General features: G+C 41.1%; 1 protein-coding gene across 5 annotated transcripts in view; it reads left to right on the plus strand.

Moving 5' to 3' along the window:
- The window catches only part of adam9 (ADAM metallopeptidase domain 9), a 66201-nt gene that overhangs the window by 8070 nt on the left and 34879 nt on the right, over window positions 1-23252 (plus strand). For all 5 annotated transcript variants that reach the window (XM_013136613.4, XM_013136614.4, XM_020052866.3 and 2 more), the window contains 3 exons: window positions 604-707; window positions 4959-5017; window positions 13794-13872. In XM_013136613.4, coding sequence (XP_012992067.1) covers window positions 604-707; window positions 4959-5017; window positions 13794-13872 — 242 coding nt within the window. The remainder of the gene's footprint in view (window positions 1-603; window positions 708-4958; window positions 5018-13793; window positions 13873-23252) is intronic.

A 23252-nucleotide genomic window follows, 5' to 3' on the forward strand; every position in this document is an offset into this window, starting at 1 on the left:
TCAATTGTGAGCCAGCGCAGTGTTGGCAGTGGAGTTCAGACATAGGCTTGGCATCTGACCGGTTTGAGCTACAAGGAGACTGAGATGTTTGGGTGGGGGGTGGGATTGCAGAGAGAAGTGCTGATTTTGCTAGCTTTCAGAGAGGTTTCCTGAATGTGTGAGGTGAGTGGAGGATGGCCTTTGTGCATTGTGTTGTCCGCCCTTTGCCCTGACCTCCAGGGAAATGTGGGCAGTCTCTCTCTCCCCTCCCTATCCTGCAGAGAGATTTGGCCTTTTTGAAGATGCAGGCGACCACAGGTTCTGTGGGAATGCTGTGCCTCACTGACAGCGATGTGGCTTTGCAGTGAAAACAAGTGCTGTAAACTATAAACCTTAAAATAAATGAATTACAATAAAGTAGAAACCTGACCATACACTCCTAGCATCTACTGAAAACCGTTCTCATTTCTGCTGCATAGTAGAATTCTCAAGGTCTGTTTGTTTTGGTGCTGTATTTGGGAGTGTAAATGAATTTCCAGTTGAAGTAAAGACTACTGTAACTGGCTGGTGAGGATCATTGCAGTAACTGTAAATTCTATAACAACAGTGTTTATCTTCCTGTAGGGTCAGCATCGCATCAGACCTCGCAGTTCTCTTCGTATGAGATCACTATACCCACGCGTATCGCAAAGCAGAGGAGAGACGCCGACCACTCGGACTCCAACCAGGTAAACTGTCGGGTGACAGGCAGACTGAGAGAAAGAGGCCAACTAAATGCATTGCCGCTGTAGCTGTTGTTCACATTTAGGAAAGGTCTAATTGCCTTTCTTGCAAGTTGTCACAGTGTGGCAATGTCATTGAGAGCTGCTGATAGTGAGCGAGTTTCCTCATGGCTGCCCTACTGTATTGGATTCCTGTTCTCTCTCCCCCACTCCCCTGAATTTCAATCTCTCTGTCCACTTTGTCTCTTTGCACTCTGTCCATTTCAATTCAAGGGTGTTGTTAGCATGGGAAACATTTCTTCAGGGGAAGATGATGTTAATAAACTGCCTTTAATAACCAATGACAGTACGTTTTCCAGGTATCCTACTGCCACTTCCTTTTCAGTGGAGAAAACAAATTTGATACACTGCCGATTTTGCAGGTTTTCCCACTAACAAAGCATGTAGAAGTCTGTAATTTTTATTATCGGTACTCTTCAACTGTGAGTGATGGAATCTAAAACAAAAATCCAGGAAATCACATTATGATTTGTAAGTAATTAGTTTGCATTGTATTGCATGACAAGTATTTGCTACATCAGAAAAGCAGAACTTAATATTTGGTACTGAAACCTTTGTTTGCAATTACAGAGATCATACATTTCCTGGGCAATACAGACTTTCAGCTCCCTCCAAAGATTTTCTATTGGGTTCAGGTCTGGAGACTGGCTAGGCCACTCCAGGACCTTGAGATGCTTCTTACGGAGCCACTCCTTAGTTGCCCTGGCTGTGTGTTTCAGGTCGTTGTCATGCTGGAATTTACAGCCACGACCCATCTTCAATGCTCTTACTGAGGGAAGGAGGTTGTTGGCCAAGATCTCGTGATACATGGCCCCATCCACCCTCCCCTCAATACGGTGACAAAGTATATTTTTTAATTAAAAAAAAAATTTTTTTGCTTTTAATTTCACCTTCATTAGTATTTCGTTAGCATTCGTTAGGCTAATTTTCAGTACGGTTATAATAATCTAAATGGAAACAAATGATCAGTAACTGTTATTTGGTTTCATTTGCGTGTAATTCTTTAAAATAAACTCCACTCTCCAAGTCACCATTTTATGTTTTACTTTGTTCATTACGTATATGGTTTTAAATTATTTTTCTCCCTCGGGAGTCGATGATTCAGTTAGACTTTTTAGGAATTGTCTACATTTGTTCTCCCCTGGCTAGCATGTTGGAGCACGCTGCCTTCCAGATACGCCCCCTTCCTCCGTAGAGGCTAGAGTGAGTGGGTGAAACCCGAGAAGGTTGCATTTCATTGTGTGAGGGTGTGTTCAGACAAGGGGGGTTGGGTTGAGTAGACGTCCAACTGATGTTATGGTTTAAGTATGTGTGCACCCTTGCACAGAGGAGTTGACAGATTTAAATGTAATTTTGCAGTCATGTGTGGTGCTGCCTCAGGTAGCCTGGTACTAGAAAGTCCCAAGTGAAGGGGTCCAGCCCATTCCACCTCTGCCAGTGGTGCTGTTGAAATGCCATGGGAACCCATCTGTGGGAAGAAGATGCCTGTGCTTTACAGGATGCAGGAACAGTCTGTGAAAGAGTGCCAGTACCTGCGGTTAGCCTTCACCTTGTGTCATACCCACTATATGGCACAAACAAACAAGGGGTTTTTCCCCTTCCATCATTTGAATAGATGGAGTTCATATGAGTTGATGCCAGGCAAGTAAATCAATCCTCAGACCTGGTATTATTCTGCTTTTCTTAGTAAATTTAAAATGTCAGTTTAAAGGGGTTATATTATCCTGGGAAACATGTGTTTACATTGCAATTGGTAAATTAATAAATATGGAAATAACTAAACCATACACACACAGTAATAATGGCATTTCCCTCTTTCTCTCAAACTCACACTCATTCACTCACTCAATCACTAACACAGACACTTGCATACAAGCACCCATTTATATATTGTTCCAGCCATGAGAGTGTGGGGGCAGTATTTTTTGCCCAACAGTCGGGAGGACAGCCAGTTCTATCCCCCTGATCTGTTCGGAGACTAAGTCATTCTTATTGTTAAGCTGCTGGTGTCCTGGATGCAGAACGGACCAAATGCAGCGTTAACCCAACTAACCAATTGGTTGTACAATCTCAAGTCACTTCTGTGGTCTCCTGTGTCGCTGCTCTGGGTTTGTGCCTGTGTGAAAGGCAGTGTGGACTGTATTAACAAGCTATTTAGTGCTTTACATTAACTTTTTTGCTCACTAGCCACTATGGTTAGTGGTTTTCCAAAGTTACTAGCCACTCAGCATTTTTACTAGCCACCATTTTGTTGTTGGGGAATTACGCTTTATAAAATGTGACTATGGTGTGCTACATTTTAGCGTGTTTTGTTCACTGATTCAGTCACTGGCACGCAAGGCGGTCCACAAATGGACCAGAATCAAACACTGTATGCAGGTAGTGCTCATGGGAGTTGTAGGGATGTAGCTCATTGTGTCACTGTCATTGCAATGACGCCACATCGTTAATCTCCCTCGACTTCCTTCAGCTGTACCAGGCTCTGCTGTTGTCGCTTATCCAGCGTCTTCACGTTCATATATTTATATTGTTAGTAACTTAGATATGTTAATTATATATTGCATATATAGCATAATGTTTTTGGTGGTAGTACATAACCTAATCTGATGGTCTTTTCACCAGTCATCTTGGTTTGTTTTGCGATCTCTCTTTAAAAACATCTGTAATTTTAGGCTACTAGAAGTCCCCTGAAAAAAAGAAAAATGTGATGTGGATTAAATGTAGTTTGAGATTATAAATTATAATATGTCATATTTTGACATGCTTGGGTGTAAAAGAACTAGGATCCACTTGTTTTTCCGACATTACTCATCTCCACAATGTCTGGACCCCTGTGGTCCTGTATGCAAGGTTGCCAGATGTCATTGACTGTAAACTGTATTCTGCTGCAGACCTCAAGAAAGAAATCTACATGCCGAAGCCCATTAAAAATATCCCAATTTGTAGGAAACGCATCCCACCTGGCAACACTCAATATGGAAAAAGTTTCCACCTACAGTCATTTTAGCGGCAGTGTTTCGCTGGTATTTTATATATGAACGCAAAATTATGTTTTACAATGCCGACACACAGAAGCTGTACGAGATTTTGGGAAGGCTGTGGCGCCTTTTAGCTTTGAACACAGGAAAAAGGCTGTGAATAGATATATAGAATGCCATCCACAAAAGAGTGACTGCATTACACGCCACAGCCAAATTCTACCCGCATTTGGCGTCAAGCCCTGCAGCTATTGTAGCCATTTACTCTTAATAACTGGGTTAAATGTATCACTCTTGCAGCATTCACTGCGCAACTTGCCTACAGCCCTGCAGTCACTATGCTGTAGGGTAGGTTACGTTAAGGTTAGTCGGAGGTCAACTCTCAACCGGTGATTGTGAGTGGCCGGCTTCTTATTCCTCTGCTTCAAAGACCGAACCCGGAAGCTGTGTGCAAATGGTTTTGGCTACACTTTCATTTCCCTTTCATTGATTTGGTGGGGTTACTTATATTCATACATTTATCATTCACGTTTAAGTCATTTAGCTGCGGTACTTACTCAGTTACTTGCAAATTGTTTGTCGTATAACTGGATAGACAATGTATGGGCCATTCAACTGAATGCTTACCAGCGGGTTCCCCCTCAAGACAATGCAACATCACTGTAAAGGGCATACAATTAAAACATAAAGGTTGCAATCAAAGTAGTGAATTCTGAATATGCTGTATGTACGTAAGGATCAGGTGGGAATGTTTTAAGTTGTTCAGGGCCTGGTATTTTATACTGCACAAGTACAGTAGCACTTCTGAAATGTGTGTGGAGTAAAGAGTGTGTGGGTACTGGTGTGCTGTCAGTCCAGTTCAAGAAAAGTTCATATGTCTTTTGGTAGCAGGGTGAGATAAATACATCACATTCATAACCACAAATCTTTGAGGTCTGTTGCAAACCTAAGTATTAGATATATTCACTGTTTCCATATGGTTTCTAGTCTGATACACCAAGGACAAACCTGAATTTAACTGACAATAAAAAGAAAGCCACTATGCTTCAACTTCTTTTTGATTTCGCTTTAGTGTTATAACGCTGGCTATGTGTATTATTATCCTGTTGTCATAACAGCTGATGTAACAAGGGCTTTATAAAATAAACCTGATTACAAGGCTTGGTTTGTACCTCTGAAACCAACAGCGGTGTGACCCTGGATTTCTTTGCTCTTACAGGTGTCCTACATCATCAATGCCATGGGAAAGGAACATGTTGTGGTCCTGGAAAAGAATGAGTAAGTGTTGTCCACATACATTTTCCCTTAGATATTCTCTTGTACGCATTGCGTGTAAAATAAGATGTACCGATATGGTGTCCCAAATGATGGAAAGCTGCTGATGATTGGCAGTGGGTTAGTGTTTCAAACTCTCCAATTCCTTCTTATTTTGAGTTGTCTGAAATGAAGTGGAAGATGACTCCTCTGTTTTATAATTTGTATATTCCTGTAGTGTGTGGGATCCGCAATGGGAATGTTGCGCGTTAGGGGAAGATGAACAATCGCAACTAACTAAAAACACAAGCTACACAAAAATAATAATCTAGAGTCTCACAATTTTAAAACTGCCGATTTTGCAGGTTTTCCCACTTACAAAGCATGTAGAAGTCTGTAATTTTTATCATAGGTACACTTCAACTGTGAGAGACGGAATCTAAAACAAAAATCCAGGAAATCACATTACGATTTGTAAGTAATTAATTTGCATTGCATTGCATGACATACGTATTTGATACATCATAAAAGCAAAACTTAATATTTGGTACAGAATCCTTTGTTTGCAATTAGAGAGAGAATACATTTCCTGTAGTTCTTGACTAGGTTTGCACACACTTACGGAGCCACTCCTTAGTTGCCCTGGCTGTGTTTTGGGTCGTTGTCATGCTGGAAGACCCAGCCACGACCCATCTTCAATGCTCTTACTGAGGGAAGGAGGTTGTTGGCCAAGATCACGCGATACATGGCCCAATCCATCCTCCCCTCAATACGGTGCAGTCGTCCTGTCCCCTTTGCAGAAAAGCATCCCCAAAGAACTATGTTTCCACCTTCATGCTAATGGTTAGAATGGGTTCTTGGGGTTGTACTCATCCTTCTTCTACCTGGAATTCTTACTGGTTGGTAGGTGATCAAATACTTATGTCATGCAATAAAATGCAAATTAATTATTTAAAAATCATACAATTTTGTTTTAGATACTGTCTCTCAGTGGAAGTGTACCTATGATAAAAATTACAGACCTCTACATGCTTTGTAAGTGGGAAACACTGCCGATTTTGCAGGTTATCAAATACTTGTTCTCCCCACTGTAGGTTAATCTTTATGTTGCCTAGGCTGGTCCAGTAGTTTTAAAGCGTTTGTAAAACGCTTGAAGTAATTTTTTTACCCTTTATATGATCAAAACACATACGCTCCTCTAAGATTTTTGATTAGGATAGACAAACACATTTGCTGGCTTAACAACGTAGTTATGTTATAGTAAGCCTTGACTGAAACTGTATACGGTTATATTGTGACTGTTTCTGGCATGGAATAGTTCTTCAGTCTCGCTTAGCAATTGCTCAATTCTTATGATTATTCCTAGGAAGTTAGTAGATACTAGTAAGCCTATTACTGGCTAATAAGCTGTTAAAACGGCCAGTGGCAAAAGCAATACAGTTCATAGACGCTATGGTGGAGGTAAACTTAAGAAACGTTAGTCAGTTTAACACAATCCTCAATGGAGTCTAGCGACTGCTGAAGCATGTAATTCTGTGGCGTAGTGGTTGATGACAGTGCCTCTCATGTTGAAGACCTAAGTTCGAATCTATTGAGAGCGATGATATTTATTAATTATTTCTGGTAGATTCCACGATTCTCTCGTCTTTTCACTTGATGAAAAAGTTAGTTATCGTAGCCTTTATTGATAGTTACTTTATAAATGTCAATAAAAGGAATGAAAAAGCTGCACACTCTAAACTCAAATGCATAAACCAATTTCTTTTAATAAGACCAACGTTTCGACCAACGTCTTCATCAGGGTACAATGAAAAACAATGCAAATCACATGCTTTTATAGGGTGTTGTGGGACACATACAGGTGCTTGTAGTATGTCAGTCAGAGAGATTATCTAATTGGACAATAAAGGAGTAGTGTGTCAAAATTGAATAGGGAAACAAAATAAAGAATAGATATATACAAACAGGAATACACCAAAGGCCACAATGGCACTAAGTTTTATCAATAATCAAGAGCAAACCATGTTAAAAATGAATACACAAATCAAAGAAATGGTTTGAGATCATAATCAATATTGAGACCTAATGGAGCAAGGGTCCTTAATTAAAGATCCAAGCCGCCTCCTTTTTAACAATAAATTGTGGAGGCTGCCTCCTCTCTTAGGAAGGGTGACATGTTCAATGCCTATATAGTGGAGAGATGCAATAGAATGATTAATCTCAATGAAATGAGCAGCAACAGGGTACGTCGTGTTTTTACACCTAATGGTGCTACGATGTTCTGAGATACGAACCTTTAATTCTCTTTTTGCCCACGTAGTGCTTACCACAGGGACACGTTAACAAATAAATGACAGCCTTGGTAACGCACGTGATTACACCTTTTATAGGGATAGGTTTTCCTGTTTGTGGATGTTTAACCCTTGTGCGCCCCTCGTGCATTTTTGTACATTTTTCTCACTTATTTTTTTTGATTTGGGGATCATTTTGTCTGTGTTGCAGCTAGGGGCATGATTTTTTGGCAGATCTCTTATTTTTTTTTACATTTTTGAAATCCAATGTCTAACTCATGTCTTTCATACTCTGTTTATGAATTTTGCACCCTCTTGACACCTTCGTGGACAATAATGTCCCATTGACTTCCATTAAATTTTATTTTTTTATCTCACTGCCATTAGAGTATAAAACCATGCATTCTGTAATGTAAGCATTCCATTTTGAAGAAAAGTAGTGATATTTGAAATGTTTACTGTATTCCACCACACACACACGCAAACACACACACACACCCACACAATATTTTTTTTCCATTGGCCTGCAATGGGAAAATGGTTGAATCTGGTAGAAGAGTTTCTGTGCGGGCGCGTGTACAGTAATTCAATAATGAGGTAATTCAAACAATCAAGCTGGCATTTAAAGGGTTACAATTCTGAAAATTATTGAATGTTTGGTTGTTTTGAGCAGGTTTCAAGTTAAGAGATTTATGAAGAAAAAAGCTGGAAAGAATATTCATGTATAAATATTTTGTCAGTTCATTGTACGTGTACATTTTTGTCCACGAAGGTGTCCAAAGGGTAGTACATTTGAGGGGCGCACAAGGGTTAAAAGATGTACACTTAAAGGTTCCATTACATTGAGCGCAGGCATTGCATTTGTAGTTACCATCAGGTAAAGGAGCCAACAGTCGTTGACCATGGGTAGTTAGAGAAGGTAAAGTGTACTAATTGATCTCTGAGGTTTCGACCGCGAGAAAATACCACCAGGGGAGGGTCCTGAAACACCTTACTAATAGCGGTATCTGATTTGAGGATGTGCCAGTGTTTCTGAACAATTTGCTTAATTCGTTCAGAGCCTTTGGAGTAGCGTGTGGTTAAGACACAAGAATGTTTCTTTTTATGAGGCTGTCTTAGAAAGAGATCAGTTCTAGATTTATTTGGTATTTTCTCCACAGCCCTACTAATTTGGTTGTTGCTGTACCCTCTTTCTTTAAATTTGCCTTGCATTTGAGTCATGTTTTTGTCAAAGCCAGAATTATGTTTACAAATGTGTTTAATGCGACAGAATTTGCTGTATGGCAAGCTGTTTTTCAGTGGAAGAGGATGATAGCTGTCTGCTCTTAGTAAACTATTACGATCAGTGGGTTTTGTATAGAGATCAGTAAATAGTATGTTGTCCTCACAGATTATTAAAAGTTCAGGAAAACTTATTTGTCTTGTGTTAAACTGCATGGTAAATCTCAGATCAGTATCAGACAGAAAGGGATTTTTAAGGGATTTAAAATGAGTAGTTCTTCCATGTAGCCCACAAACAAATTAGCATAATTAGGAGCCATAGGAGATCCCTTAGCAGTGCCCTTTTCTGAATATAAAAATCATTTTGGAACATGAAACGGTTGTGTGTGAGCACTATCTCGGCCAGGGTTACAATACATGCATTCGAAGGTCGTAAAAGAGGGTTGCGTTTGCGAGAGAAAATGTTCCATAGCTTCAATTCCACCAACATGTGAAATATTAGTGTAGAGTGACTCAACATCAAACGTGACCAATAACGTGTTCTCGGGAAGGGGATCGAGAGATTCGATTACAGTAATCATGCTGTCAGTATCCTTAACAAAGGAGGGTAGCTGTTCAGCAATAGGTCTAATAAAATAATCGACAAAGGTGGATAATGGTGTGGTTACCGCATCAATACCTGCTACAATAGGACGTCCTGGTGGTTTTTGATAGCCAAAAATTATTATTCGTTCTTAGTGATATGGCCAATGCTAAGAAACCCATCTAAAACACCAACAATGGTTTCCTGAAACTGGACAGTAGGATCACTTTAGAGTTTCTTATGAAAGGTGCAATCGAACAGTTGTCTATGACACTCATTAACGTAATCTGTCCTATCCAGGAGTACAACTGAACCTCCCTTATCAGCAGGTCGGGTAAGGACTGTCTGATCAGACTGTAGATCAAGCAAAGCTTATTTTTCGTCCTTAGATACATTTTGAAATTATCTATGGTAATTATTTTTCTTCAAAAGTAACCCAACATCTTGTTCAACCAGTCTGCAATATGTCTCAATAGTGACTGCGATTGGCTGGGGGTATAAAGTAACTCTTACGTTTATAACTCTTACTTTATAAATGTAATTCACGAATGAAATAAAAAATTACGTTTTGCCATGAAAGAAAAAAATCAGTTCTTATGCCAGGAAACGAAATAACTTTGGTAGACTAGCTAGCAATTGCTCAATTCTTACGACTATTCCAGTAAGTTAGTAGATACTGGCTAATACTGGGAAGTATGCTGGTGCATTTGAAATTGTGGGGCTGTTGTAGTTCGAAAGGCCCTGTGAACCTTTATTTGGAAACATTGGTCGTCCTTGGATCTTCCAGCAGGACAACAAATTCACACGAAAATGGTTCACTCACCATAGTATCAAGCATTTGCAATGGCGTTCCCCTGACCTAAACCTCATCAAGCGTTATAGCACCATTCATAGCTGTTATCTTGGAAAATTGAAGGTGCAACAAGTATTAAATATGGGGTTGCCAATAATTGTTGCATGTAAGTTTTTGAATTAAATAATCCTTGATGAAAAGTTTTATAATTTTTCACTCAAACTGTAAATTCATGTTTGTTTTTTTTTTTGTTCCAAACTATAAAACAAATACATATCTAATAAATATAGTTGTATATTTGTGCATGTGTGAGCATGCGCACGTGTACCCTGCTGAAAAATTAAGGGAACGCTTAAATCACACAATCAAATAGATCTCCCAGACCTGGATCAGGGCGTCGGATGCACCAATACATAACTTCCCAGAGGTCCTCTTTGGATTCAGGTTCAGGGAACGGGAGGGCCTGTCAATGGCATCACTACCTTCATCATCCAGGAACAGCATACCCACTGTGGCCACATTAGGCCGGGCGTTGTCCTGCACCAGGAGGAACCCAGGGCCCATTGCACCAGCGTAAGGTTTGACAATGAGGCTGAGTATTTCATGCCGGGACCTAACAGCAATAAGGATACCGTTGGCTAGCACATGGAGGTCTGTGCGACCCTCCAAGAATATGCCTCCCCTGACCATCACTGACCAAACGCCAAACCGGTCATGCTGGATGATGTTGCAGGCAGCATAACGTTCACCACAGATTCTCCAGCCTCTTTCACATCTGTCACATGTGCTGTGTGTGAACCTGCTCTCATCTGTGAAGAGTACGGGTCGACAATGGCGGGGCTGCCAATTCTGGTGTGGATTTTTGATTTCCATGAGCTGTAAGCCGTAATCATCAAGATTGACATTTACGTGTTTTACAGATGATGTGGTATGCTGCGGATCATGAGCTGTTCCAAGCCTTTTCCCTACATTTTTTTCTGGTACAGGTTGATCTTAGTTTCATCTGTCCAAATATTGCTGTTCCCGGACTGGGCTGGTTTTTTTTAAATATGTTTTTTGTCTCATCTGGCCTTTCTAGTCTTGAGGCTCATGAATGGTTTGCTAGTTGTGGAGAACCCTCTGTATTTGCGCTCATGAAGTCTTCTCTTCATGGTAGACTTGGATAAAGATATGCCTACCTCCTGGAGAGTGGTCTTCACTTGCCTGGATGTTGTGAAGGGGTTTACCATGGAAAGGATCCTACGATCATCCACCACTTGTCTTCCATGGATGTCCAGGCGACACAAAGAATCATGTTTCTTGACTTTATAAAAACCTTATGGCACCACATGGTCTCAAAACAAATATAGACACAATAACCTGTGAGGTGTGGGTGAAAATGAGCAACCTAAATAGACATCATAATGACTAACTCATACCAGGTGTGAGGGTGTGTTGGGTGTGCTGCTGCCATGTGCTCTAGCCGGCGGTTAGTACGCTGGCGAGGTGGAGTGAGAGAGCATGCAGTGCCACGTGGAGCAGCTCTCACAGTACTTCCCCTAAACGCGGCTCTTGAAAACGCCACTTGCCGGCGAACCCGAGGGCGTGGAGCCAGCCGATTTGGAATTCTGCTGTCAGGGAGGGATCACAGATGTCCACCGCCCAGACTCAGCTCTGTTCCTCGGGACCGTATCCTCCCCACTCCACCAGGTACTAAACCCGGCCCCACTGTAGCTGGGAGTCCAGAATCGCCTTGACCCTGTATGCCTATCCCCCAGCTACCTCCACTGGAGGCAGAGGCGCTACTGCAGGACCAGATCCCACCCCCCACACAGAAAGAGGGAGAGATGTTAGTGTATGGTGGAGTAGGTGGTAGGGGGTTCCTGGGTAGGGGGTTCCAGTGACATCCAAGCTGTGGAGGTTCAGGAAGTCTGACAAGGTCTGGTCCACCACCCATGTCTGCCTGCGGGAGGCAGTGCGGCGGCAGAAAGAGCAGGCAGAACTGCAGCGGAGCGACGCTCCAGAGTTCTGTCCACGAGGGACCTCCCGTTCCATCTGCCCTGTTGTAAGCTGGGTCAGTGCATCAGTGTGAACTGGAAGTGGGGAAATCCAAGGGAGGCATGTATGTAGTTCCTTGATGGTCTTTGGGATTGGCCATGACCTCACTGCCTCCACCCTCATCTCCTTCATCTGGACACCCTCATCTCCTTCATCTGGATGTGGTATCCCAGGAAGGACACGGTGGGCTGGTGGAATGAGCACTTATCGCCTTTGACCTAGAGCTGATGGTTGAGCAGTCATTGTAGGACAGCGTGGACATGGGCCACATGCGCCAGGTATGCTGGGGAGTCTATCGTCGATGTACACCACCACATTCGCTGGGAGGACGCACTTCGGGCTTTCCACAGACATATCTCCACACATGATGTTCAAGCAGGTCTTCTAACACTCCAGGAACCATCCCAGGATCTTCCGTTTGATCCAGGCGATGTAGGGGTTGTTTATAGAGCCACGGAAGACCCAGGATGATGGGGTTTATGGATGACATTTCCATTAATTCCAGTCTCTCTCAATGGCAGCCATTGATGGTGCAAGTGAGTGACTGGGTTCTCTGTTCTCTGACCTAGGTGCAGCTATACTCCACACGGTTGACAACGGGAGGCACAGCAACACTGGCTGGCTCACTAGGGCTCTCACCTCCCGACTGTACTGCCATGTGCGATATCTCGCTGAACGCTTTTACCAATTCGGCGATCTGTCTCCATGACGCGGAATCTATCCTTTAGCTTCAGCGCATGACCCGATGCTTCAGCCCCAGAGGCAGATTTGATTATTTAAAATAAAATTTTGCTGTTCAGACATTATGCCATTGATTGATTATTAGTCAGTGCAGATGTCATAAGCCAAAAAATAGGCCAGACTATGGATGCACTTCAAAGAGAAGCATGCTCTGAACCTTAAAATCATTGGACAGCACATTTAGACTAGTTTCTTGCTTTTAGCATCTGAGAAAAGATTTGTATCAGAACCTCTTATATGTCTTGTCATTAGAATTTTCTTACTTACTTGGTTCCCTGGAAGTACATTCCAAAGAGCAGCTACTCCTGGGGTTTGTAAATATTTATTCCAACTAAATTGGGCATCTTTAGTTGTTTTATTGGTGTTGCGAAGCTTTGTTTGAGTGGCTTTCTACCTTACTGTGTATTGGCGCAAGTTTGTTTCAGATGCTGTTTTCTGTCCGAGTGGGGAGCTATAGTTTGGTTTGTGTTTCCAGCATCGTCCCAAAGCGCTTAGTCTCTGCACCACAATGAAACTGCCACCAATAACTACTGAGAGAAAGTATGTGGGAGCCAGAGAGAGGGGGCCCTGCTGTGGATTAATCATAACCAGCCCAGACTGAGCCAAAATGACCCACTGTGCTGAGCCAAGTGACACTCAGGAGAAATTGCGCATTCGCCTTGTGAGCCTCATTGAGGACCAGAAGGGAGGGACCAGTTGTGTTGCTTACTGTTCTGCCCAGCCTTGATTGATTTGTTTTATAATACTTGCTATGCTCCTAACTGATTGGTTGCCCCTAGCAGTGTGGTCAACCCACCTAGCGATCAGAAGATAAAAGCACTGGCTATATGTCGCTCTGAACAACGGTGACTGCCAAATGACCAAACAATAGTAGTACTTCATTGGTTGACTAGGTCAAGGTGTGCACTTGAAGCAGAAGTTATTAGTGACGTCAGGAAAGAATAATAAATACTTGCGTATCAGGGTATGTTATACAATATCGTACAACCATCATAACCTTTTTTTTGGCGTGATTGCCCATTACAATTTTATCAGAGCGGGCAATGTTGGTCGTTTGCCCAGGTCTACTGGTACTTGTTTTGCACTGGCTGTGTATTTCCTGAATGAGAGTGTAACGTCAGTGTGTTTTTACAGGCTTCTGCTCCCTGACGACTTCACCGTGTACACGTACGCCAAGGATGGATCTCTAGTAACAAAGAGGCCTCCAATGCAAGTAAGACCACTTTAAGGAATCCGTTCAGCAGTTGAAAAGTCAATAATAAATTATCTAACAGTTTGATCAAACTATGATCATTTTTGGGCATGATTAAAAAACTATTTTAACAGATTTTTATGATGCCACAGTTCTTCTAGGAAACTCATCAACAAGTCAGAAATATGGAAGTGGTGTTGACAAATATGAATGTTTCATCCTGTCAGTCAAACTGCACTGCAGTCTCTTATGGCTGTGTTATTTCTGTTACATTTCACATTTTTAAAACTGTTGACCTTTAACTGAAGGTATATGAAACCCATGAATAGTGTAGAGAATCACACCCTTTGAAGGATATGCTCTATAATTGCAATAACTACATTCTGAGCTAGTTTAGAAACCAGAAAAAGAACCAGGCAAACCTAGTTCAGCCAACCCGTGTTTAGAAGGGATGAATGTTTTTGTCCCTGGCTGGTTTGAATTCGCGGTTTTCTATATGGCAGACTCTTTAACCATTACAGTATGCTATATAAACATAAGGAATGTAACTTTTACCTCAGCTTTTACCTCACCAGAAATATTTTCTGTGCATGCTCCATGTTGTTTAACCCTGTCTCGATGCAATTAGACTGGTTAAGAATGGAACTGCAACGCTTAGTAACGGCAGTAGAAAACCTCCAGATTTTGTCTCTTTACTTTTCGGAGCTGCAACTCGGTTAAGGGTTTATTGCCGCGCCTTAGATTAAGCGCTATTTCACAGAGTGATAGAATGAGGTCGGTGGATGGTGATTCTAAAATAACTTTTCGTTGACTTGCCGGTGCCTTAAATATCATTTTCAAAAGTGGTAAATTTCTACGAATGCATTTAGACATGATCAAACTTTCTTAGGAATGTACACGACAGGCCAATCCCCTGAAAATAACCCTGTTCTCAGACGGTAGTCTTCTGGTGTTGTAGCTTTAAAGTCAATAAGTAAATAACCAAAAGGCGGATGTGTTGCATCTTTAAAACTCTCCAAGAAGAATCGAAAAAAACCGGGGTATATCTGTCTGCCTAAAATACTAATCTGCTGATTGTCGCGGGGGTTTTTAAACAAGATGAGGTAGTTTGTGTTCAAGTTAATAGTTCTACTAGATTTGCCTTTAACAAACATGTTTTGGACAAGGTAAATTGCACTCCGGTTACGGTGGTGTGAATATTGTGTGAAAACTCACTCCATCTCCAAACTCTCTGATGCACTTTTCATTAAATCGTCGATAATTAAAAGGTTGTTTTTCTGAATCGGTAGCAGATTGTCATCACACAGCGATGTTGGTAGACCTTCTATAAAATGTATCTCCCTTACCTTCAACATTTCGTCATACAGCGGTTGCCAACATGAATAAACCCAGACGATATTTTGAATTTCTTTGGAGAAAACAACCTCAGCATTATCCAGCAACATCTTCACAAAATATGTTTTACCAGAGTTAATGGGGCCACTAATGACACAGCTGAACGGGTGTTGTAGTCGCGGGTCAAAACCGCTATCCATCCTAGACTGTGGTTTAGTACCCGTTACTAAACCACAGTCTAGGATGGCCTTGTGCTGTAATCAGAGAGCAGTACACGCTTGTTGTACACAACTCTGAAATGCTTAGACACTACTCGGTTTTTCAACGTGAATGTTCTTTTATCTCTAGCAATTATGTCTGCATTAGCAAGGACATGATCATCATCACCGCCCTCACCCCGTACAAAGTTATCAACCAGTCGTGTCAGCGTCTCCAAATTAACAATGGTTGTGTTGTAGCTGTTGAGCGTAATGCCTTTTGCTTTGAGACAGGTCAGACCTTTAACGGTTTTGTAACCGTATGTCTTTGGCCCACCACTAACAAACTGAGCTATGCTGTCACCATCCGGTAACTCATCGGTCAAGTCACCCAAGAACGGGCCCAGTGGGGGTACCCAATCCCCATGGCGTGTGACAAAGATCACAGAATCAGTGTCTGTGTAGAGTACACGTCTATCCAACTTCTCCAAGAGTGAATACAACTCGAGTCTAGCATAAGCGGTTGTGAACGCGGCAATAAAAATGTCGCTGTTACGTGGTTTGATTGGTGTCTGTTTAGTGTAACGCCACTGTACCATCGCAACAGTGTCTGAGATGAACGAGAAATAACCAACATCTATTTCACTGGAAAAAAGGTAGTGGCTAAACTCGTCCGGATCTGTAATTAACATTGTGTTCATAAGGTTAGTCCGCTCACCCATCTTACCCCAAAGACTATTCATTGCCAATTTAGCTAAAGATCGCCTAGCACTGTTTACAACAATGTTTTCCTTCACGGATATACCGGTCTTTAGCCTCATCGTCAACCACAGATGGTGGGAAGCCACTAGCTTCCTGCTTGTGCTTCAGGAATGTTCTCATGTAATCTGCAAAAAGATCATCTGATGTCCTGGTGAAATCCCAGACTTCAAATATTTCCACAATGCGATAACCTTTCTCAACAGCCTTAACCAGCTCAATAGAAACCCAGGTACCGGTTAAAGATCTTTCTGAATCAGTTACCTGGTTTTCAGACTCTGCACATAATCTACACAATGGAAAGAACAGTTTACCGCCAACCCTGTGTGGTAAAACGGGGTGATAAAGGCCTTTCGGTGGACACACTGTAGCCTTAACAATACCAAAGTAGTTGTCTAGTGGTTTGAAATCTCGAAAGATTATGTCTGGATGCCCAATCGGATAAGTCTTTGTCTTGTTGTGGAATGGGTAAAGACTACAGACATCGTTATACTGAATAATCTCCCCTTCTCGAGCCGTAAACTTCAGATGAATCGCATTAGTACGACCGCCAAAAAGAGCATCCCGAGGGTCAAGGCGCTCTGGAGCACCAAAGGTCTTCAAGAAAGCTTTGACATCTGCGGATGTGTTTTTAAGCTGGTTCCACTCACACTCCCATATGTATTGAACATGTATGTTGTGTTGTTCTTTCAAAGCCTCTAGCTTTGTCAACCATTGCTGGTGCATCAACCCATACTGAATCTTTGTCATTGGATTGATGCTTGTTGAAAAATGACACTTTGGGTGACCGTGCCAGAAACAACATAGAAATTCATAGACCGTGCTAAAACCATCGCGTTCAGCATATCCATCAACGTAGTAGGCACCGATTTTCACTTCACCCCTGTTCAGGGCGTGCTGTATTGATATATTGTCATCGGAGGCCACATATTCAAGCCACTGGATTGAGCTGTTTGAGAATGTCTTCTGACAACGGTTGTAGTTGTCTGAGGGGACCAATGCAATGGTGTACTTGGTGAGGAATCTGTTGCAAAAGACTTTCATGCAAGCCGAAGCAATCGTAATTGACTGGAATGGGTCAACACCACCATACTCCAGGAACTTGAGTCTGTAGTGCATACAACCCTCTCTCAAGATGACCACATCATTAACGCAGTAAGCCTTTATTTCATCCTGCATGACAAAGGGGTCTGTGGAAACAGTTGCATACCATTGCAAAAACTCATCTTTTTCTTTAGCCATCATGGTATTCACACCACAGTAATGCGGTTCCGGATGGGGGCCAACATAGTTCTCATTCTCCTTGATGTTAAACTTGTAAGGAAAGTAGCCTTTTTTCGAATCCTTAAAACCCATAGCACGTGGCAAGGCTGACAGCTTCATAGGTAGAAAGCAATGACTATCAATGTATCTCTGATTGAATGTGCTGTCTGTAAAAATCATGAGCTTGCTACCATTAGCATTGTTAGTAAGGTACTGCATCAAGATCGAAAACTTTAGAGTTGTGTGCTATAAATGTGTAGTCATTATATTTTGGTTGCCTAAACTTTTGAAAAAAAGCAGTGACACAACCATCTCCGGCTGAACACCACGTCTTGTTATCAAAGCTTATTGCACACACAAAATTTGCAGTGTGTACACCATTCACCGGATTGGCAATAGTCTCAAAATCATAAAATATGTAGCGCTCACTGGGGTCCTCGGGCTTGGAGGGTTTTATAAAACACTGATGATTCATTTCAACCGCCAGATCCATGTTACAATTGTGACATATGTTAGCCATGCACCTGTGCACTTTATAGTTGGTAATACTAACATGGTAATAACGGCCGCAATCGACACAGTATTTCTTCTGGTGACACCTGCTAACCCAACGATCCACACTTTTGTGGTGCTTCAAACGTTTATGCTGGCTATAACAAAAATCTGAATAACATATCCGTTTACAGTCAGGGCACTGCTTTGTGTTACGGGGTTGGGTATGACAATCTTCATGAAGACAGACACTACAGCTACGTTTACAACCATGATCACAAAGTGTGTTGAAACCGGTATAGCACCAGTTACAGACATAAGACACACCCAGAAAACCCTTCAGATTCATGATGCCATAGAAATGGTTATCGTGGAGGTACATAAAGACAGTTCTAGGGTGGGTTTCCTCGCTGTTTTGAAACTTGGTAAAGCGACCATCCTGTGTTCGGTGAAAGACAACAATTTTACACCCTGTCATTTCTTCAAACCGAACAATATCTGTGAATGCCACACAATCAGCTAATGCTAAACCAGCGCCCTTATGTAACTCACGACCACTAACCAGGGCTGCGGGTTCAACATACCCATCAAACAAACAGAAAAACACGTAGAATCATTATTCACAGCCACATATAAATGTCTTGTTTTTTTATTGATAATCTGATCTATCAACAATGTTTGAGCTTTACGTCGCGGGGCACCACCCTCACGGTTTTTGACAATTTGTACCACCAGTTCTAGTGATTCATTAATCATAATCTCGGCATTACTCTGCATAACACTTTCAAGTAAATTACCAAACGTGTGTTCATTATATTCATCCGCTCTCATGGTCACATGTACGGGGTCTATCAGAGATTCACCAATCAACTCAATCTGCAGACGATCACCAGGCCCATGTACAAAGTCTGAGGCTCTAACAATCAAAGTATCCAAGCCTGCCATAATACTTGCGTAGAATGTGCCAAAATCACCAACTTCACCAGTATTTTGTAAATTTATCAACTGTCGTAATTCAACATTGTCAAACGCAAAAATGGGGGCTACTAAGCTCGGTTAACATGCCTTGTATCTGAGGATTATTGTGCGCATCGCTGTGTAACAAAGTAATGGTTGGTTCATTTGTATTTTGGGGTGTGGTCGATTGATTATGTGTAGAGGTTGTTGGCTGTTCCGTGTCTGGTCTGTTGATAGCATTATCTTTCGCCATTTCTCTGGTTTAACGTGTAAATAACAATCCACTTTTCAGATTTAAATATTCTAACTCAAACATACATTTACATACAGCGCAGTTTTGAAGAGTTGGCTGTATTACCTTCAGCTTTCAAGCATGAAAGAAAACAAAACAAAAATCCCCTCACGCTGTGCAGCCACAAGGAAGGGTGTCCGTAACTGACCCCATTGTAGTAATGTACTTTGTATCATCACCCGGCTGTCCTCAATCTGTTGGAATATAGAATGTTGTACCAAGGGTCAGTATGCATAGTCATAATTGTTAATAACACTTTAGAAAAAGACTAAAAATGTCTGTAAATAATTAAACTTACACAAAGTATCTGCTCAGGTTGTGTAAGATCACAGTCTGACCGCCCAGTCCAACTGACGCAGATGCTGGTCAATTGAACTAAATACAAATAGGATTAACAAGCGTATACAGGTAATTAAAGCTGATTAACAATAATGTAAAAAGTTAAACACAAAAATGTGTTTACCAAACACGGTCGGTGTTTAATTCCGCTCAACCTAAACCGGAGATTTAAACAGGCAATATGAAAGACAGCTAAAAATTAATGGATTGCGCAATCGTAAAATTGATTTACACATTCTTAAAAAGTTAAAATGTCTCGTTTGTATTTCCATCACAATTCAAATAAGTTACTTCAAATAAAATAATTTGTACTTACAACAGAGACGATATACTCCACGCTTGAAACACCAGCTGACTTTTGTGGATGCTCAGGGTTTAATTACTGTCTTCACATCGCAGCCGGGGCTCCTCCAGCAAGTCACGCCTCTTCACTTTGTCATTGGTTACATGTCATCGTTCTTCACGTTAGATTCAAATTGTGTTAGAACTATACATGCTGCAATGATACAAATTCAGGATAAAACGTAACTATTTAGTTCTGATTATTGTAGCCATTTGGCAACCAAATATATTGATACACCCTGTCTGGTAGAACCGCCGTTCTCGTTAATTTTCGCGGCTCAGCCGTGACATCACTTCATATAATTGTATATATTAACGATAAACTCCTCTGCTTACATATAAACGCTTGCTATTGTCACCATATCGCCATTAATCAGTTCAGCATTTAACAAACACAGGACCGTAATACAGCAATACAAAATCAGATTTCACGAGTTGGTCATTAAGAGAATGCAGCACATCTTCACCCGGAAGTAACAGCATAACCCCATACTAACACAAATACTACAGTATTTTCTTTTAACCAACGTTGCCTATTATTAAACATTTCTACCAATGTGTGGAAAACAATCTTGTTGATCTCTTTTGTACAATTTCAAAAGATGTCTTTACGAATGTTTTAATTACCTGAAATAACATATCCTTACCTGTCAACGATTCGCCGTTGTTCATGCAGATTTATATGCTGCCTTGCGGGTAACTTTGTAACGTTTTGCCCTATAATGCAACTTAGAAGTTAATGCTGACTTAAACAACCATTTTTATTACAAGACTCACCATTGCTCATACATACACTTGTTTTTATTTATAACAATATTTTAAAACCCAAACCGCGACACAATCCACCTTTGCGTAATGTGTGGTTGGCCCTGGGCCATGGATACTCCTTCAAAATAATAGCATTGCTCATGCGATGTTAATTTGCTGTAATGCTGTGTTGGACTACAAACTGTGAGACACGGGATGATTTCTAACCTGCATATACTACAGTTTGTATTAGTGGTTATTTAGGGACCATTACTACAGGGCAGATATAACCTTGAAGCCCATCTCTTGTTAAAATGAATGTTGGGCTGAAACTATCCAAAATCGTAAGTCTCTACCCACCCCCTTCTTTATATGTTACAGAAAAAACATATCTCATGTGTAACTCCATGCTTGTGGAAAAACACCATGTTACAACCACATTGTAAAACATGGAAGTTTACATCTGTACCAATCAATCAATCAAATTTATTTATAAAGCCCTTTTTACAACAGCAGTTGTCACAAAGTGGTTTACAGAGACACCCGGCCTTAAACCCCAAGGAGCAAACAACAGAATTTCAGTGGCTAGGAAAAACTCCCTAAGGTTGAATTTTAGGAAGAAACCTAGAGAGGACCCAGGCTCAGAGGGGTGACCAGTCCTCTTCTGGCTGTGCCACATGGCATTGGAACCCTGGCACCCTTTTGTTGAACACCAAACAACTTACCGCTGACACAACACTGGGAATTTAACATTCCGGAACCCTAAGCCCCATTTGTTAATTAACATTCCGGAACCCTAAGCCCCATTTGTTAATCATCAAACATAACCCACCTGTTATAACACTAGTCTGGTTTGCTCATCAAGCGTTGTAATCATAAATCACCGGACATGCATACGTCATTACAGGAAGTCCCACCCTAACATACGTCATACAGGAAGTCCCACCCTAACATACGTCATAACGGAAGTCCCACCCTACAAACCGGATGTCCCGCCCACCTGTCACATCAATATGGAATAAATCACAATAAATCACAATTCTGACACATTATACCCTACACTAACTACTCTCCCCAACTAGAGGTACAACATTTTAAGTATTCATACTGTTCACTTCCACTATTTGGTTACCAAAAATGAACAATGTCCATGCTAGCAATTGTTTAAGTATAACATAAGTAGGGTTCCACTGGTTACTATCATAACCCATAACTATTTATAGTTTAAACGACAAGTTATATCACACTTCATTATACAACTATCCATTCTTTGGCACAAGTACCCCGTACAGGATGTAATGCATTATGTTTATTGCTTCTCTGTGCCTGGCGTCATGTAGTCTTTTGAAGGCCATACAATTATCTCTCTTCCTTGCTAATTCCAACTTGACGTCTATTTGGAGAAGTTCTTCTGTGGGGAACATAACAGTTCCAAATTGTTTTTTTCAGGGAACTAATTTCAGTCTGTATTGAAAATGAAGGCCTTTGCCTTTGGAGTAAATATTAAAAACAAACAAAACACCATTTCAGGCTATACCGTTAAAAAAGACACTAGTTTGGAGCTAGTGGAATGTAGATGATAAACCAGAACCTCCATCTTATGTCCAGAGATTATGTTCACTGTGACACCATGAAAACGTCACCAGTATTGTTGGAAATAGCTCTGTGTGTGTCTGTGCTGGTGACTTTCTCTTCCCTTTTTAATGTCAATTTTTATCTACAAAATACTACAAAAGTACAATAACTGCTATGTTAGGATACTTATGGAATGCTTCTGGGTGTGCAGGCATTTGATCTAAGATTGAATCAGACCTAATGCTTTTTCAAAGTTATTGTCCTTTGATGTTTAGGCTGAACTGCGGTTCGAATGGGATTCAGGTGTTAACTGTAATTTCCTGATGGATGGTTGGCCACAACCAAATACTTTTCTTTTAATATAGGATTCCCAAATTCAATTCAACCAAATGCAAATTCTAGGCTACTTTAGTAGGCCAAGACATAAGGTAGGCAAGGTGGCTTGAGATGTTTGTCTGTAAACTTTGAGGGCAGACAAATTCAGGACATCAAAGTTGTTTGATAATTGGAATGTTTTGGTGGAAAAGCAACTGGCGACAACATTAAAACTAAGCTTAGGCTAGCAAATACATTAAATTGTCATGAATTACCACGTTGCAATCAAGCTTTTAGTGCATACCCATTGTCTCTGTATCAGTTAGAGAACAGAGTCAGAGTTTGGGGGGCACTGCTGGCCCTCGTTTGATGGATTTTTGGAGGGAGATGGGAATAAGGGACACATGGAGAGATGTTCCAATTTCTGACTACTTGAAGTAGCACTTCCATTGTGATAAAGGATGAGCAGCCTGCTACTTATGGAGGGCACTGTAAACCTTGTCATCCCTAATATTAAGAAATTAAGAAATTAAGAATATAACTTAAATGCTACATTTTGGACAGAGGTTTTTGGAAGGAAAATACATTTATCTACAGTGGGGAGAACAGGTTTTTGATACACTGCTGATTTTACAGGTTTTCCCACTTACAAAGCATGTAAAAGTCTTTCATTTTTTATCATAGGTACTCTTCAATTGTGAGTGACAAACAAAAATCCATAAAATCACATTGTATGATTTTTAAGTAATTAATTAGCTTTTTATTGCATGACATAAGTATCTAATACA

The sequence above is a fragment of the Esox lucius genome, chromosome 13 (genome assembly GCF_011004845.1).
Source record: "Esox lucius isolate fEsoLuc1 chromosome 13, fEsoLuc1.pri, whole genome shotgun sequence".
NCBI lineage: Eukaryota > Metazoa > Chordata > Actinopteri > Esociformes > Esocidae > Esox > Esox lucius.